This window comes from Hipposideros armiger, unplaced genomic scaffold (genome assembly GCF_001890085.2).
Source record: "Hipposideros armiger isolate ML-2016 unplaced genomic scaffold, ASM189008v1 scaffold_239, whole genome shotgun sequence".
NCBI classification, from domain to species: Eukaryota; Metazoa; Chordata; class Mammalia; order Chiroptera; family Hipposideridae; genus Hipposideros; species Hipposideros armiger.
In genome coordinates, this window is record NW_017731589.1 from 89,572 (window position 1) to 106,699 (window position 17,128).

Here is a 17,128-nt window from a genome sequence, read left to right on the forward strand (position 1 = left end):
AAAAAAAAAAGAGCTTAGAGTTGAGCTGGGCTACCTCTTGGGGCAGACTTGGTGATGGATCTGCAGAGATGGTGACTCAGCTGGGTCTAGAAGATGAGTGTCCAGGCAGTGTGGGGGAAGGGTATGCCATACAGACAGTGTGAAGAAACCAAGATGAAATGCTTTTAGAGTGCTTTCTGGGTCTAAAAGGTATAAATAACTCATGGATCAAAGAATAAATTGAAATTAAATTAGGAATTAGAAACTAGTTTTACCTAAATGATGATGAAAATGCTAGATATTGAAACTTGTCAGTTGCAACTATAGCTGTACTTAGAGGGCAAGTTATAGCCTTAATGCATCTACAGGATTGTGAAAAGAAAAGGTGACAATTAATTAAGCATCTATTCCTAAAAGGCATTAAAGGGACAGTAAAGTAAACCCAAAGAAAGAATAAGAAAATAATAAAGATTCATTAATGAAAGCCTAAATTGATGAAATAGAAAACAAATATACAAGCGAGAGTCAATGAAGCAAAAGTTGTTCTTAGAAACTAATAATGAAAATGATAACTCAGACTAGATTGACAAAGTAAAAAGAGAAAACACTAATAACCATATAAGGAATTTAAAACGATACATTATTACAATTTCCAAAGATGTTGAAAAGATCATAAGATAATATTATGAGTGACTTTATGCCAAGTAAATATAATATTGAGATGGCATGGAAAAATTTCTAGAAAAATACAACTTACATGAATAGAGAATAATCCTTTGTCTGCCAGATGGTCCTGGTTCTCTCTTCCTCCTCACTACTCCACTCTGCTTGGTTTAGCAGGACTCAGCTGGTTCAATGGGAAAATACAAGATTTTAGCTGATACTGGTGTTAGTGTGCCAACTTCCTACGCAATTAATGTCAAAGCTCCACACTCTCCTGTCTTCCAGCACCGTCATTTCCTTCCCCAAACCGCTCCCATTGTTATGTGGTTCCTCTAAACCTACCTGTAAATATATGATGTGCTATAGAAAAAGAATGTCTCTTCTGGAATACTTGGTAGGGTGTGTCCAACTGTGTCCAGGCCAAGAACATGTTTCCTTGGGATAAAAAAAAATTGGGGGAATTGCAGACATCCTGATGTATTGTTTGTAACTTCTCTCTAACAAATCTTACTTTACATTATTCGTCCTCATCTTCTGGTTTAGTTTTACCAAACGGACACAAAAAGAAATCAAAATCATGAATTATCCTGTAACTACTGAAGAAATTGAATCCATATGAAAAATGTTGCCATTAAAAAAAAAACAACCCTCCAAGCACAGATAGTTTCTACATGTGTTATAGCAAACATTTAAAAAATAAACAATGTGGGCCAGCCAAGTGGCACGTTGGTTAAGAGCTGGCTTGGGACGTCAGAGGGCCCCAATTTGGATCCCACATATGAAACAGGTGCCTTTCAAGTAATACCAAGCAAAGAGGAGACTCAAAGATTGTGAGCAAAGGTTTCTGGGGCCAAAAAGTACTAACCAATTTTGCTGTAAGGCAATTTTTTTGCATCTCCAGAAACTTTCTAAGAATTAGTAGACATTTCAGTGCATAGATGTGGGTGTTGGCAACCCAGGTGAAAAGGTAGTTAATTAGATGTACCTAACAGGTAAGGGGGTGTAGCTCAGGGGTAGAGCATTTGACTGCAGATCAACAGGTCCCCAGTTCAAATCTGGGTGCCCCCTACCCTATCAGTTTTCCTATTCATAGCTGTCACTCATATTCCCCTTTCCTTTTATCCATGGCCACTTACGATCCTTCCTGAAATCAGAATCCAGAGGGCGTCCCTTGCACAACTGCACTGTGGGTGGGTTGCTGCTCCCCTGTCTTCCTGCACTCACAGTCCAGGTGTCCCTCCTCCTCTTAGCATCTGGCTTCTCCTTCCTTCTGTACATATCTCACTTCATCAACTCTATTGAGTCCTCAAAGAGAAGGCAGGGACTCTCATGCAGAATTCCGCTGGCTTTTCCAGGGCAGGCCAGAGAGTTGCAGATACAGCAGACTTCCCAGGAACAGACCGTAAGTGGTAACCCTATATTGTCACCCTCACCTTCCTACCCAAACAGTTTGGCAGCATGGCATGGTGGGCAGGCCTACTGAGACAAATCATAGCAGCCAGGCTCTCCATGTAGGGTTGACATTGCCCTCTGGGGAAGTGGTTCCTCCACCCAGAGCTCACACACACACTTGCTTCCACCTCACAGGCCCAAAGGCTGGCTTAGCTCCTCTACCAAGGGAGACAGGGATTCTGCAGTGTTGTCCCTACAAACCCCAACTACTGGAGCTCTCTGACATTGTCTGAATTAGAATCCATTTCTGTCTTCACTGAAGGAAGAAAGGTGAAGGGCTGGGAACCTAAGTAGGTGGGTAGCTTTGGATATGGTTGGCCAGCTCTTGGGCTAAACCAAGATGTCAGTGGGAAGTGGCTTGGGGGTCCTTCAGGCAGAGTCTCTCCTTTTTCCCTCTCTGATGACACTGTCCAGGGACTGAGTCCTGGGAATACGCAGAGCTGAGGGAAGGTGTCTTACTCTGAGACAGGTCTGGCAGCTCCTAAAACGTCAGTCCAGGAAGAGGCTATAACAATTTTGCAGAGCTGAGTGTTACCACACACATGAAAGGTATCAATTAGGTTACATTAGTACCTGAGGGGGTGTAGCTCAGGGGTAGAGCATTTGACTGCAGATCAACAGGTCCCCAGTTCAAATCTGGGTGCCCCCTCATTTATGTGCAATTTTGAGTAGTCTTTTTGCCCACCTTCCGTCACACGTTCCCAGTCAAGGATAAATGGGGCTTGGTCTCAGGCTGGCCACTGAGTACTGAGTTGCATTTCTGAAACCCCAAGTTCCTCCCTGGCAGGCTCAAGTTTGGGGGGTGCGGGCTTTGATGCTAGGAGGCTATGTTAACAAGGACGAGTACAACTTGGAGGTGAAGACTTGAAGGAGGCTGAGGATGTAGGAGAATATGGGCCAGTAACATTCCTTGCCTCACTAAATGGCAGCTAGGCAGCAGTTATGAAGACGAGTTGTTCCTGGCACACCTCTAGAAGCAAGGGGAGCACCTCAGAAGTTCCCAGGAATGTCTGGTTTTGCTTCTACATGTCAGAGCCTCCCAGATGCCCGCTAGGGTGAGTGAGAGAGTGTCACCTTGGATAAGTTGCTCAATCTCGCATGTGCCTCAGTTTTTGCATCTATTAAATGGGGGATAATAATAGTCCCACCTCAGAGGGGTTTTTTTCTGTGAGAATTTAAAGCACTTACAACAAACAATACCTAGTACTCAATGTCAGTTGTTACAATCAGCGGCAAATCCACCCTCAGGTAAATGAACAGAGCGGCTGTGTGAGTCCTTATATTGTTGAGCTGCCTGCTTGGGAGTGTCTGCTAAAGGCAGTGAGCTATTCTTCCCAGTGGACATGAGACCCAGTGTATAGGAGGACGCCCGTCCCTCTGTTCCCTGTGGCAGAGGTGCTATGATTAGGTATGAGCTGATTGATCCCCAGCCAGGAAAGGAGTTCATGGGGCTTCTTATACTGCTTGAGCTTCTTTCTAGTCTCCAAAGGGCTGTTCCCACAAAGCCCAGTTTATGTAATAAAAACTCTGAATCTATGTTAAGCTCATATATTTTGGCTCATTTCAGTCTGTNAGAGCGCAATGATGGTGCCAGCTTGGGCCAGTGAAGCAACGTCCTCCACAACTAGACTGAAGAACAAAAGGACAGCAACTTGTCTGTTCCCCTTCTCCCAATTCACCAATAAAAATCTTTAAATAAATAAATAAATAATGTAAATTATTGTTTTTATTATATCTTACATGAACAACTCTGGAGAATAAAAACTAAAACAAGCAGTACCTTCCCCAACTCATTTTATGAGGCTAGTTAAACTTGATATAAAAAATAACAAAGACAGAATGAGAAAAATAACAGTCCAATCTCACTTATTAACATAGATTTTTTAAACCATAAACAAAAGTATTAGTAAATCAAATTCAGCATGATATATAAAAAAATTATGTTAGCATAGGTCCATTAATTCTCTTGAGGATTCCTAAATCTACTAAGCCACCTACGGCTGACTATTTCTTGGAATGGGTTATTCTCATCATTCTCCATCTATATTAACTGAAGAAGTGGAAAATTGGCAGGGTCATCTCCTGTCCTAGATTATAGTATAGTAGAAAGTGCCCTGAACCATATGTTGGCCCATGAGGGTCAGGCCCTCATTAAGTGGGTTTGGCGAGACACCTCGATCACGTGGTTTCTGTTTTATAGGTACTCAACATGATGGGCCCATGTTGACACTGGGTACTCGACACTGAAGGCCATTCTAATAGCCAGTGCTGATGCTTCTCCAGGCTGCTGCCCACACCCTAGGGCTGTAGGCCAAGAGGACACAGAATGCAGGTCTTCTGAGGAGGGACCCTGTCTCCTGCTGTACAGCAGGTTGATGAGTTTTCACTGAAGCAAGCCTGGAAGCTCCCAAAAGAGGTGCATCCTCAAGTGGCAACTCATAGGTTCACAGGTCGTCTGGGTGTGGCTGTACAGATGAAAAGTATTAATTAAGCCACATCATGGCAGCAGGGGGTATAGCTCAGGGGTAGAGCATTTGACTGCAGATCAAGAGGTCCCCAGTTCAAATCTGGGTGCCCCCTGTTTATTCCTAATTTTGGCCTTTTACAATGGTACTGCATTTCCATTTTTTCTTCCTTATTGACATCAATGTAAAGATTTTTCTTTTTTTCTGGAACCAGCAAATGGTGAAGCTTTAATATGGTGGTCAGTGGTTCTTAATTCCAAATATAAATTAGAATCGCCGGAAGAGTTCATAACAGTACCATTTCCCAGGCCCGACTCCAGACCAATTAAATCAGAATGTCTTCGGTGCAGCCCAGGTACGGTAAAAGCTCCCCAGGGCTCCTGGTCTCCAGCTAAGTTGAGAACCAGCTTTAGTAGAGCTTCTAAGAAGCCTTCTCAGGCCCAGGGTGCCTCACCCCCTCTCTGTCTGCCCACCATCTCCTCTGATTCATCCTCTGTGTGCATCATTGGTCACTTGCCCTTAAGTACATCTCCCAGGAACAGTTGCTATTTCAGCGTGTCTTAGTTTTCTTAATTTTCTCCTTCTCAGTCCAGGCATTCTCCTTGGGATGGGCTAGAATTGGTCTTCTGTTTCTAAGCCAAACCACCAGGTTCTGTGGCTCAGGGAGAGAGAGCCCTCATGGGGCTGAGAGAGTTTACAGAGGATGAAATATCAACCTGTTAAAGTATAATTTTAGGCTGTGTAACTATTGAAGACAATGTCATGTCTTATTCAAGCTTTAAAAGCAAACTTCTGCAGAAGCAACCAGTAAATTTTATCAACCATCTCAAAACTGAAGAATGTAATGACTTTCTGTGGTGTGGAGACCCAACAGCTGAGCATTTGGTAGATAATCTCAGACTTCATTGCGGTTTCAGAGGGATAGCATGTAATTCAGAAACACAGGTAGTTTTATCATCCTTTATACTAATCATCTCTTATGACCTCTCTCTCACAACTACCTGAAATATATTGCCTGATCCTTCAGGTTTATAGAATTAACAATAGTTTATACTTTAGATGGGCTAAAAACAGATTCTCATAATAAAACTCTCTGACAGCAAGGAAGTCTTAATTTTTTGTTTTAATATTGAATGACAGGAAAGCACAACAGAGAAATAGCCATTTAAGACAGAGAGCACGGGCAAGTCGAGTCTTCCTGGAGACTGTCTAACTTGATAAGCTGGCAAATAGCTCTTTGTCTAACTCCTTGGGTTGTAAATATTCTGTATCCTCTGAGTTCTCTTATCAGCACACAACATAAGTGCCCAAAAAAACAAAACTTCTTTCATCTTCAGGTATGTGCTTCAGTTTCTCTTTCATTATAGCCAATTCCTTTTGTTAACAAGAGATTTGAATTTTTTTAATTAGTATTTTTTTTCTCAAAGAGGTGCCTTTTGTCATTCCAGTTTCATAAATACTTGGAGCTTTGGTTTAGAACTTGGTGGCTTGCCCCTTTCCTATCCCTGCCCCACCTCCCCCATGACACCTCCTTGATGAGATAGGTGAAGAGTTAACAGGAATGAGCTTGTGAGTTAACAGAAACGAGCTTAAAAATTAAGCGCTGGGCTCCAAATCCCCCTGCTAGCTGTGGGAACAGAACAGTTCCCTGGAGAAGCCAACTGTAACAGCAAACCCCTGCAAGCTGACAAGCACCCCACAGAAAACTAGAAAACTCCAGCTAAACAGAAACTCGGCACAGCTGTCTACCCCAGACTCTGCCCCTGGCAACTCCTCTGCTGGTGCTTCTCTTCTTAAATAAATTTTCTAACTTCTATTCCTTTGTGCCTTGAGAATTCTTTCACAACCCACGAGTGACCACAACACTCCTGATATTGAAAATAATCTCTCTAGTGGCAGGTTCCATCTTGCCTTCTCATTCTACCTCAGGTCCCGCAACCCAGTCCTACCAGCCCTGCAGCCACTCTGTAGAACCCCCATTCACTGGGGGACAGTTCCTTCCCCTTCACCTTTTCCCTAAATCCCCTTTTTTACACTTCCTTGCACACCTGATGCCCAATGTTCCCCTGAAGATGTCCCTCTCCCTTCAGCCTCCCAACTAGAGAGGGCGCCTTCTCCCTGTTCCCATTCTTTATTCCCCACTTTGCGCGTTCTAGGTTCCAGGTCCTCAACTATTCCTCAACACTTCTCCTTTAAAATCGCCTCCATCTCTTTAAACCACACTCTCCTCATCCTCCTTGATGTGTACACTCATATCTGGGACTCCCCAATCTTAGTGGAAGAATCAGGACAACAATCATATTTTCCTTGTCTCCTCCTGTTTTCATCCTCAGTTAGTGTCAACATCACGTTAATGACCCTTCCACTGCTAGCACTTCATGAAGTTTCCGTCTTTGCTCTGACAATGTTCACAGATTCCACCCACAGCAGCTCTAAAGAGGCATGGTGAAGCCAGGGATTGAGTATTCTCCCTCTTACCCCAATCTGTTCTATCCTCTTTTTGGCTGTTAGTTGGGTGCATGTCTTCATGGAAGAAAAACTACATTTCCCAGCCTCCCTCGGAGTTAAGTGAGGTAGTCTGGTCAATGAGATGTAGGCGAGAGTGATGGATGCTCTTAAAGAGAGAGGCTGTCTTTCCTCTTCCCTTTTCCTGCTGGTTGGAAGATAGACATGATGCTAAAGTGGGAGATGTCATGTGGGACCATGAGGAGGCCTTTGGAATGGAAGCCGTGTGGGCTGGAACAACCAGGAAGCAGGAAGCAGGTTCCCTGTCTACAGACAACAGCTACTAAAATGCTTTTCAATGGTGCAGAAACTCCCCACACCTGTGCATTTTTCAAGACTTTGGTGAAGGGAGTCATTGTTGATCGGATGGAAGTCACACATGATAAATCCTCTCCAGCTTTCCTGTCTCCTGCTGTCTATGGATTCTTTCTACATTATACCAAGGGATCGCTACTACTGTAAATGCATTTAGAATTGGCCTCCTGTGAATCCTGATTCAAGTCAACAACTGGGCAAACAGGTTTATCCCAGTTGCTCTAGTCATGATATTTTAAATAGAATGTTTATTGGATACACTCATAAAAATAAATTCAAACTTATTAATACTTAAAATTATACTCTTTCTACTTCACAAAATACTTCAAGAATCCATATCAACATGTGTTCTTTAGATTTTTCTCAATACAAATTAGCCAGTTTGAAATTATTTTGGTGTGTGAGTCTTCACTTCCCAGCAGGTGGTGTCCAGAGTCAGCTGAGATCTTTCTGTCACTAGATCAAGAGACAGTGAGGGGTGGGGCAACTGATCTCTTGCAAAGAAAACCCTTCAATCTGGGCCATTCAGCCTTCAGACAAGAAGAAGGGGTGCTGGGTTGGCTGGCCAGGGAGAGTCTGTAGAGCAGGTTATTTGGTATAATTTGAGTTTTCCAAATGCTCTCATAAGTCCGCATTACAATTCATTAAGTCCCACTCTTTGTTGATCACAGATCTATCTTCAGCAAGGAAACTGGTGAAAGCTGTGGGTTCCACCGACACTAGTCTGACAACTCTCAGGATCAGCCTTTACTTGTATTTCCAGCTAGTTCAGGTGTTCTGTGACAGGAGATAAAAGATGATCACAATACAATCAGAGAAAGTTGTGGGTTTCCAGGCCATATAGACTGAAACTTGAGCTAATTATTTGCTTTCTTTAAACTGCTAGGATCAGCCATCCAGCCCTAAAGCCACATCTAATATTCCATGGGAACTCAACTTGACCCCTAGAGCACCGCAGGCAAAAATTCACTCAACTTTTTCTACTGTATGATATGGGTGCCTAGATTAGCACCCCCTAAACAACGTAGATTTTTATTATCTTCAGGTCCAGTAGGGCCAGATTACCAATCCACGTTCCCTTCTTCTAGAGAGAGAAAGAGAGAGAGAGATTTCCCCAAAATTCAAGGGGAGGACTTACCTGGCATTTTAGTTACCCTCAACCAGAGACAGGACCCTGTCTTCCACCAAGACTGAGACAATTGTGAATTCCCAAAATGGGGTTCAGAGGGTTCAGATGCTGGACAAATAAAAAAATTAATTTTCACCACAAGACCTATGAGAACTGACTCAGCCTTGGAGAAACTGGATTTATCTAGAGCTGCAGGTGTCAGGAGAGGCTTTCTGGTAAAAATCTGACCTGCCTCTTCTCTCTCTTTTCCTTGCAGGCTGAATCAATGTGGTGGGAAAAGCTGAAAGGAGAACAAAATGTTCAGTGGGTAAAACTGAAGGTGAGTAGGGGGCACCCGGATTTGAACCGGGGACCTCTTGATCTGCAGTCAAATGCTCTACCCCTGAGCTATACCCCCACCTGCTTACCTGGGCCTAATAAGCACTCTTAACCTGCAGAGCCACACCTTGGCTGTCATCACCTTGAGACATGTTCTTGCTAGTGTTTTGCCATCGTACACCCTGCAAACTGATGCCCTTCCTACTGTGCCACTCCACACCCCCACCTCTGCACACCTGATTGTCACCTCTACTTATGACAGGCATCCTTCCTTCCCTCAATCCCTGGCTGAAGGCACCAACATTGAAATCATCAAGTTATGAAACTAGAACATCCTTCAGACTCACCTGAAGGTCAAGACTCAGAATTGGCTGCTCAACAGAGCCTTTGAGGTTGGGGGTGGACCCCACTTGAGAACCCCTAAACCAGACTCTCTGGGAAGGGGACATGCGGCAATGTACACTTCTAACAAGCTCCCAGTGATTCTGACTCATAGACAGTTTTGGAGCTATTGGTTTAATCTGTGCCCTTCCCCATATAGATCTGGGGGAAAAAATGTCAGTAATTAAAATCATGCCCAAACAAAACATACCTCATTAATGACCAAGTCACAGCTAGAATCCATGTTTATGCTTAAAGGTCTCTTTGTGCTAAACCCTCTGGGCAGGAGATGAATGACCCCCTTTATCTCCCTCTTCTTCCCCTTTACTCCTCATTTGCTGAATTCCTCCATATGTTAGATGGAAGAAGTAAAAAAGGAAGGATGCAGTCCACAGAGAAGTGATAAAGTGGGAATTAAGGAGATTTATGGTCACTGCAGCACAGACACAGGGTAAAGTGAACGTGTGGTCAGAACAAAAGGGAAGCCAACAGGTGACTCTTCAGCCAGGGACTACTCAATATACAGTCAAATGCTCTGCCCCTGAACCATATCCCTTATCCCATTTAGACTTGCCTGATTAGCACCATTTCACCTACATTGTCCCACCCAAGGATCCAACGTATATTGTAATTTTTCCTCATTTCTAGCAAACTATTGGGAACTGACTAACTAACCTCATTTAGACAGATCTCTAGCTAGTTTTAAAAAGAGAGAGAGAGAGAAATCTAAAAAGCAACCTGTAAAAAAAATATATTAAAATTTATAATTGACAGCTGACTTAGCAACAGAAATGATGGTATACGGTTGACAATGGAAAAAGATTTTATAGTGCTGAAAGGAAATAGTCCAATTAGAATTCTATCCAACAGTAATTACTTTAAATACAAATTTTAAAACTCCAATTAAAATAATAAGATTTTCAGACTGAATGAGAAAATATGCAGAAACTTCATGTCCAGCAATTTATGAGCATGTTAAAGGCAAAACTAAATGGAAAACAGATGCATCTTTAACAAGACCCTGTGCAGGTTGTCAGTTAGGGTGCAAATTAGAAACTGCATAGATGTCCAAAAGGGGTGTGGTTGGCTAAATAAATTGTAGTAGCAGCCATACAAAAGCATATGAGGCAGCCACTACAAAAGGCTTCCTAAAAGTTTTTCCATTGGCATGAGAAAGTCATCAAGACTTTTTTATGTTAAAAAACATAAAATAGGAAGAATAGTTTTATTTTTGTAAGAGAATTATACACATATTATAAACAAATATTATCCCTGAAATGACGTATTTGCTTTTCTCCAGACAAAAAAAAAAAAAGAAGAAAGAAAAAAAAAGCAACAATTCCAATTGCCTGTGTCACTTACACAAGAGTTACTTTTCTCTGAAAATAAACTGATTCCAACCAGAATCAAAATGGATCAGTGCAGACAGGTATTGACTGCCCGAATTTCACCTGCTTTCTCCCTGACGTAGCACAGAGGACCCAGCACCCAGGCTGGTGGTCTCGTAGCACAAAGATATCCTGATTCTAAGTCTCTGGCCTCTTCGCATTTCTGCAGAGCCACACAAATTTTCTTACAAATCTTCTGTCCCTATTCCACTGGTCATTCCAAGGATGGCATCACGTTGCTCTTCCAATGGCCAGAAAGGAAGAGGGTGAAGGTAGTGGGATCGGTTGGTGGGTTTTTTTTTCGCAAACTGCTGAAAAATACTCTGCTTGATTTAAGAAAAGAATTGATTGCACACACTTCACAGAATTGCTAGGCAGTAGAGAACAAGGCTTGGGAAAGGCAGGACCTCAGAGAGTCAGCCTCAGAGATTCGGAGGTCATCCTGAGATTACAACAGCAGTGTCACCAAGAGGCCAGAGTGGTCCAGGAATTGCAGCTGCATGACCCAGCACCAGCCATTCTGGGCGCTGTGTCTCTTGTCCTCGGCTCAGATGCCAAGGAGAGCATCTGCGTGAGGCACTGGTGTCAGGGCGTGCCCACCTCCTTGTTAAAGAAGGTCCCAGGTTCCAGTCCTAACAGACAGCATCCAAGGAAAACCGGGATGTTATCAGGAGGGGGAAATGCATGTTGAGAAGCCAAAAAAAAAAAAGCTCCCATATGTTTACGACATTGGTTATTACTGAGACACTTGCATCAAGAAATATGTAGGAATGGTTGCCGTGTTTACATAACAGAAATAGCTGTTGTCACAGCTGGACGTAGGAGAGAATGGGGACTTTAGGAGAGAATGGGGACTTTAGGAGGTCAGTGTTTTCCTGTTCTTTGTCTTTTGCACCTGCGAAATATCCCTTTGAACTCAGTGTCAAGGATGTTTCCATTATTACAAAAATCAACTTATTCTTGGTTGAAAAGCAGAAAGGCTAGGTCATCACCGACATTGCAATGAGATGTCAAAGTTGTGTGTGTGTGTGTGTGTGTGTGCATGCACGTGTGTGCACACATGCATGAGTTCAATATTACAAAAAAAAATTTTTTTTTTTTAGCTGAGCCATCCCGCCACCTGTTGGCAGCTCACGGCTGCTCAGCTCGGGCTGACTCGAACCGCTGTTGCTCAGAGCTCAAACTTTTGAGCGAGCTCTTAACCAACTGAGCCACTCAGCCGGCCCTCAAAAAATTTTTTTTGGATTACTACAAATATAAAAACATATATACATGTAAGTTGAAGTTGGCAACTAGTAACCACCCCTGTGTTCTACCTGACTACTCAGGAGACCCTTTGCATCTTTTATCATCCCTGGCATCATTACTTGGGTAACAGGAAAAACTCCCAGTAAAGGCTAAGATGAAAACAAGAGGGAGCCACTTGTCCCTCAAGTTTCAGGAGGTGTCGTCCTGAAGGAAATTTGGAGACACAGGCTCATGAGCAGGGGCGATCCAACCCCGCCAGCCAGGCTCTCAGGCAAGGTACACTGGTTAGGGAGCTGCTGGACAATGAGCTCAGTCTATGAGCACAGTCTGAGTTGGGGCCACCTGTTCAGCCAGAAGTGTCAGGGGGACAGAGGGAGAAAGTTGTCTGTCATTTGGCTTCTGCAGCTGTCAGCAGAGCCATCACCAGGGCTCACACAATTAGGCCTCCTCAAAATATGGAAAGAGGGCTCAAAGGTGGCGGGGGAAAGAGAAAAAGAAAACAACACAAGGAGAAACACTCACCAGAGAAAAGGGAGGCATGGTGGGACTGAGGCAGCACTGAGGAGCTGGTCTGGGGAGGTCCCGTGGGGCTGCAGGAGTGTGGGGAGGGGTGCGAGGGAGCCTGACCCCCCGACCCTCTCTCCCCACCTAACTCAGGGAGCATCTGAATTTGAATCAGGGACCCCTGGATCGTCAGTCACATGCTTGACTCAGAAACAACCCGCGTTGTATAATAAGCATGTTTCAATTCTGAACTTTAACGCAAGGAGTCGAGTTATTACTCATGAGCTGTCACCACACCGAGCAGCACTGTGCCACTACAATCTGTCACCACTGTACCATGTCCTTGCCTTCCTCACCTTTCCCACATCCTCCACCTCTGCACACCTGGCCACGGTCTATGCTACAGCCCAGCACCCAGCTGCCCTCAGTCCTGGGCTGAAGGCAAAGCTTGAAAATCATTGATGTTTACCACCAGAGTGTTTCCAGCCACTTAGAATCACTGGGTGTTAGGATCCAGGTTAGCAGGGGAGTGTGCCTCCCAAAAACAAAGTGCCCAGGCCCCTCCTCAGGCCTACTAAGCCAGAATTTCTAGAAGGTAATCTGTATTTTTAGTAAGGACACTACATAATTCTGATATACTCAGCCTGGGTAGCCTCTGATTCCGTGTGTTCCTCCATGACGTACACTTCTAAAAGCACCTAATTAAGAACTTCTGATATACACAGTTTATTAATGACAGCTCCATGACTTGTTCCAGGTAACAGAAGTCACCCGAGAAAACGGACAGACCAAGGAAGTGTGGTGACGAGGGTGATTCTAAGTAGGACGCTAGGTCAGGCCAAGTCTTTTCTCTGTATTTGGCAATAAAGCAAGTCGCCAGCAGGGGGCACCCGGATTCGAACCGGGGACCTGTTGATCTGCAGTCAAATGCTCTACCCCTGAGCTATACCCCCTTGCTTGACTGAAGTTCCTCCTTAGCATACTTCACTTGTGTTGCCATACCCAAGGATTTTGCAGTGTATTGTAAATTCTGTTCATTCCTAATCAGTCTATGGAAACTGGCAGACCCATCACAAACTGACTGGAGACCACTCTTCTGGCTGTGGTTCACCTTTCCACTCCCCAGAAATCCCTCTCTTGTCTAATAGGCACTTTGCTACTCCAATAAAGAGAGGTCTCTCTCTCTCCCCTCACTGAGTGCCTAGTGGGCAGAGCAGGAGGGGAGGGGTAACAAGGTGTAAGAGTCATGGTTGTATTAGTCAACTATTTCCACAACAATGCTTCAGAACAAATCCCAGATTCAGATGCATGCAACAGTAAGCATTTATTTTCATGTTCATAGGTCAGCAGCATGGATGCCAGTCAGCAGATCTGGGCTGGACCTGGTGGCCCTGCTTTAAACTGCGGGTCCATCTGTGCTTGGGTTCTCTCTGTGAGTTGGACCCAGGTCTGCTCCATGTCTGTTCTTTCTGGGGTTGGGATGGAGGAGTAGCAGCTAGCAGGGAACTTTTCTCTGTGCAGTGGTAGACATGCAAAAAGGCAAGCCCAACCATGCAAGCAGGAGTCAAGCCTCTGCTTGTATCACATGTGCTAACATCCCATCAGTCAAAGCAAGTCACAGGACCAAGCCCTGAACCAAGGGCAGGGAGCTATAGTCCACTGTATTCCATTTCTAACAGGAAGACCTGAAAGTCTTCTGGCAAAGGCCACAGATGCAATAAGTGAAGAACTGGAGTCAACAGTTTAACTACCATGGTCTTCCCTCTTGGTCATAATTATTTACATCTCTCCCATATGCAAAACAGACTCAGCTTTATCCCAAGGCCCCCCAAAGCCTCATTCAATCAGAGAGAGCCTGAGATCCCATAATCTACGAGTAGATCCAGGTGAGGCGTCACTTGACCCAGAGACCTATGTACTTAAAAGACAAGTTAGCTACCTCTACACACCCCAAATCCAGTGATGGTACAGGAGCAGGCTTACTGCAATCAACATTTACGTTTAAAGGTTGGACAAAACGGGAAGCACATAGTTATAGAAACCTGTGTACACAAAAGAAACTGCCATGCCCCCTTTTATCTTTTGGCAGAGCCAGACCCTCCTTCTAGATATCAACTTCAGAATTTACCAGCCTTTTCACAGTAATGTTACATTAAAAAAAAAAACACACTCAAAAATTCAGTGGCACACAACAAGAAGCATTCCAGGAGCAGGGGATGCTCTTCAGTGAGGGCCTGGTTCTGTCACCTGAAAGTGACACTTGGCTCCACCGTCTCAGAAGTCTTCTTTTTCCATCATCTGTCTTTGCAGTTTCTGAAGAGATCATTAGAAAACATGTCTTTTTTTGGTGACTGAGCAGTCTTCTCAGCTTGCTTGCCTCCTGTAGAGTGTTGGAGGCCCAGAGCTTCTTTTTACTTCCCTGTTTCAGCCTCTTTTAGTCTAAGCTGTTGATGCCTGGTCAATAAAGCTCTCTCAAGACATATGTGGGTTTCTTATGTATTTTACTCCATATGGCAAAAGCCATGACCACAATCTTTTTAACATGTGCTCTCCCTCCAGCTCAATTGTAAGCATTTGGGAACATCGCATTTCTGTGAGAACACATCCCTAATCTTTCCAGGAATACTTTTGTCCATCTGAGAGGATACACTTGGCACCACCTTCATTCTTTTAGTGCTCTTAATAAAATGCATTAAAGCTTGATTTGGTCTGAGGCTATGTCTTCCTGGAAAACTCTGGATTTAGTCTTTTCCCCAAAGGGATATAATAATGGCCTCACCTTTGTTTTGAAGAGAACGGTTTCATTTTTCTAACTATGCAATTTTTAGCTGTCCGTATTGTCTCTAAATTCTGATTACAAACCAGTAAGTCCTCCTCTGAACTCAAAACTTTTTTTGTAGTACCTTATCAAAAACAGCATGGAAAAAATAGCTCATACTCGTACATTCAACATTTTGCCCTGAAATAGCCTGCCCCCAATTCGGCAAGTATATTTGCTGCCTTCCAGGTTGATGAGCCTCCATTTTTCCGGTCCTCAGTGATAGTGTCCTCGCTATTCCCCCAGCTGACTGTGACAGCTACCTTGCTACCCACTGCTTCATCATGAAGCCATGCCATGTGTTTTAGGGCTTTTGTGACAGCAGGAACCCCCTTCTACATAATGAATTCAGCAATTGTCAGTCTTAGTCACAATAACATTGCATCACAAGCCAGCCCCCAAACCAGTGACACACAACACACATTTCTCCTCGTGCCCATGGGTTTGCAGGTTGAATATGAATCAGCTGATATAGGATGGGCTTGGTTGGGTGGGTTGGCTAGAGGCCGTGGGTCTAACTGGCCTTGGCTCTTCTCAAGGAGTTGGGCTGAGGGTTGGACTATGTGTCCATGCTGGGGCCCAGGGTCCAGGAGAGCAGCTTACATGGTAATGGTGGAAGCGCCAGGGGGCAAACCCAACCTTGTAAGTAGATCTCAAGCCCATGCTTGCATCACATCTGCTAACACGCTGTTGGCCAAAACAAGTCACACGGTGTGCCAGTTACCAGTGTATTGACTCTCAGCTCCAAATTCATCCTTTCATTTCGGCTCTGGGATATCGGACTGGATTCTTTACGCATTTCTCAATGAGCACAATGTTAACGGTTGTCAGTACAGGGCGCTGGAGGGATGTTGTAGGAAAAGGGGGGCTTCTTTCCCAGTTCCTGGGGCATGCTTTTACTTCCCCGCCCACTTCTGCTGCATGGTTGCTCAGTGGTGCAGGTATGTGAGGACACCTGGTGGCACTCTGCCCCAGTCACACACCCAGAGAATGAAGTCCTTCTGTAGCCTTGCAGCCCCAACTAGACCTGTGACCACCCCCATGTCCCCTACCCCAACTCCCTCCATGCACTTGCCTACCAATCTCGGCCTGCCTCTACCCAGAAGTCTGGTTCCCCGCCTTCCAAGTGCGGACATGGCACACTCCAGGCTTCATTTCAAGTGGCTCACCTGTGCCCCCGAAGGTTGCTTCCTGCTTCCCTGGCAACTGTGAACAGGTCTGGTTGGGACAACCTGGTGGGTAAGCTGCAACCACACCTTCTGGATGAGGTCTGAACCTTGGCTTTGGGGAAGGGTCCCCCTTCCAAATTTGTCTTTGCTTGGGTCCCTCACCCCAGAGGTACCTTTAGAGTTCTCTTTGCACCTTTGTAATTCCTTTTATAGCACAATAAGTCTTTATATTAAACTTCCCCTGTTTAAATGACTGTGTGGTTTCTGTCTCCTGAGCGCCACCTAGAGCAAAGGATGCAGAGCACAAAAAAAAAACACCAACTGAAGACATTGCTATTTAAAGTATATTGAAAGTGGCATCAGGGAAGCCATTTGTCTGTATTTGGCAATAAAGCAAGTTGCCATCAGGGGGCGCCCGGATTTGAACCGGGGACCTGTTGATCTGCAGTCAAATGCTCTACCCCTGAGCTACACCCCCTTGCGTAGTAAAAGCTCCTTCTTAGCCTATTTCACCTGTGTCACCCAAGCATTCCAAAGGGCACAGTTAAACCCTACTCATTCCTGGTAGGCCTGTAAAACTGGCCGACCCATCACAGACTGACGGGAGACACCTCTCTGGCAGTGAGTGCATCCTTTCATTCCCCAGAGACGCCTCCCTCGTCTAATAGGCACGTTTTCACTCTGGCCACAACCTGAACTGCCGGCGGCACCAGGTTTAAGAACCCCAATCCCCCCTTCCTTCCTTCCTTCCTTCCTCCCTTCCCTCCTCCCTCCCCCCTTCCTTCCTTCCTTCC

General features: G+C 44.6%; 1 protein-coding gene and 6 non-coding genes across 14 annotated transcripts in view; 3 read left to right on the plus strand and 4 right to left on the minus strand.

The window, feature by feature from the left end:
- Positions 1–17,128, minus strand: part of ZNF746 (zinc finger protein 746) — a 69,282-nt gene that overhangs the window by 35,483 nt on the left and 16,671 nt on the right. For 4 of the 8 annotated variants that reach the window (XM_019655408.1, XM_019655414.1, XM_019655413.1 and 1 more), the window contains 2 exons: positions 985–1,077; positions 737–826 (listed from right to left, as the gene is read on the minus strand). In XM_019655408.1, coding sequence (XP_019510953.1) covers positions 737–738 — 2 coding nt within the window. In that variant the 5' untranslated portion in view covers positions 739–826; positions 985–1,077. Of the gene's footprint in view, positions 1–736; positions 827–984; positions 1,078–7,037; positions 8,157–17,128 lie in introns of those variants that run through there. The other 4 variants (XM_019655410.1, XM_019655411.1, XM_019655407.1 and 1 more) reach the window with 2 other exon arrangements.
- On the plus strand, positions 1,639–1,710 carry TRNAC-GCA (transfer RNA cysteine (anticodon GCA)). Its single transcript has one exon. It is a non-coding gene; the product is annotated as a tRNA-Cys (tRNA).
- On the plus strand, positions 2,672–2,743 carry TRNAC-GCA (transfer RNA cysteine (anticodon GCA)). Its single transcript has one exon. It is a non-coding gene; the product is annotated as a tRNA-Cys (tRNA).
- TRNAC-GCA (transfer RNA cysteine (anticodon GCA)) lies at positions 4,603–4,674 on the plus strand. Its single transcript has one exon. It is a non-coding gene; the product is annotated as a tRNA-Cys (tRNA).
- TRNAC-GCA (transfer RNA cysteine (anticodon GCA)) lies at positions 8,834–8,905 on the minus strand. Its single transcript has one exon. It is a non-coding gene; the product is annotated as a tRNA-Cys (tRNA).
- Positions 13,229–13,300, minus strand: TRNAC-GCA (transfer RNA cysteine (anticodon GCA)). Its single transcript has one exon. It is a non-coding gene; the product is annotated as a tRNA-Cys (tRNA).
- Positions 16,741–16,812, minus strand: TRNAC-GCA (transfer RNA cysteine (anticodon GCA)). The gene has a single exon. It is a non-coding gene; the product is annotated as a tRNA-Cys (tRNA).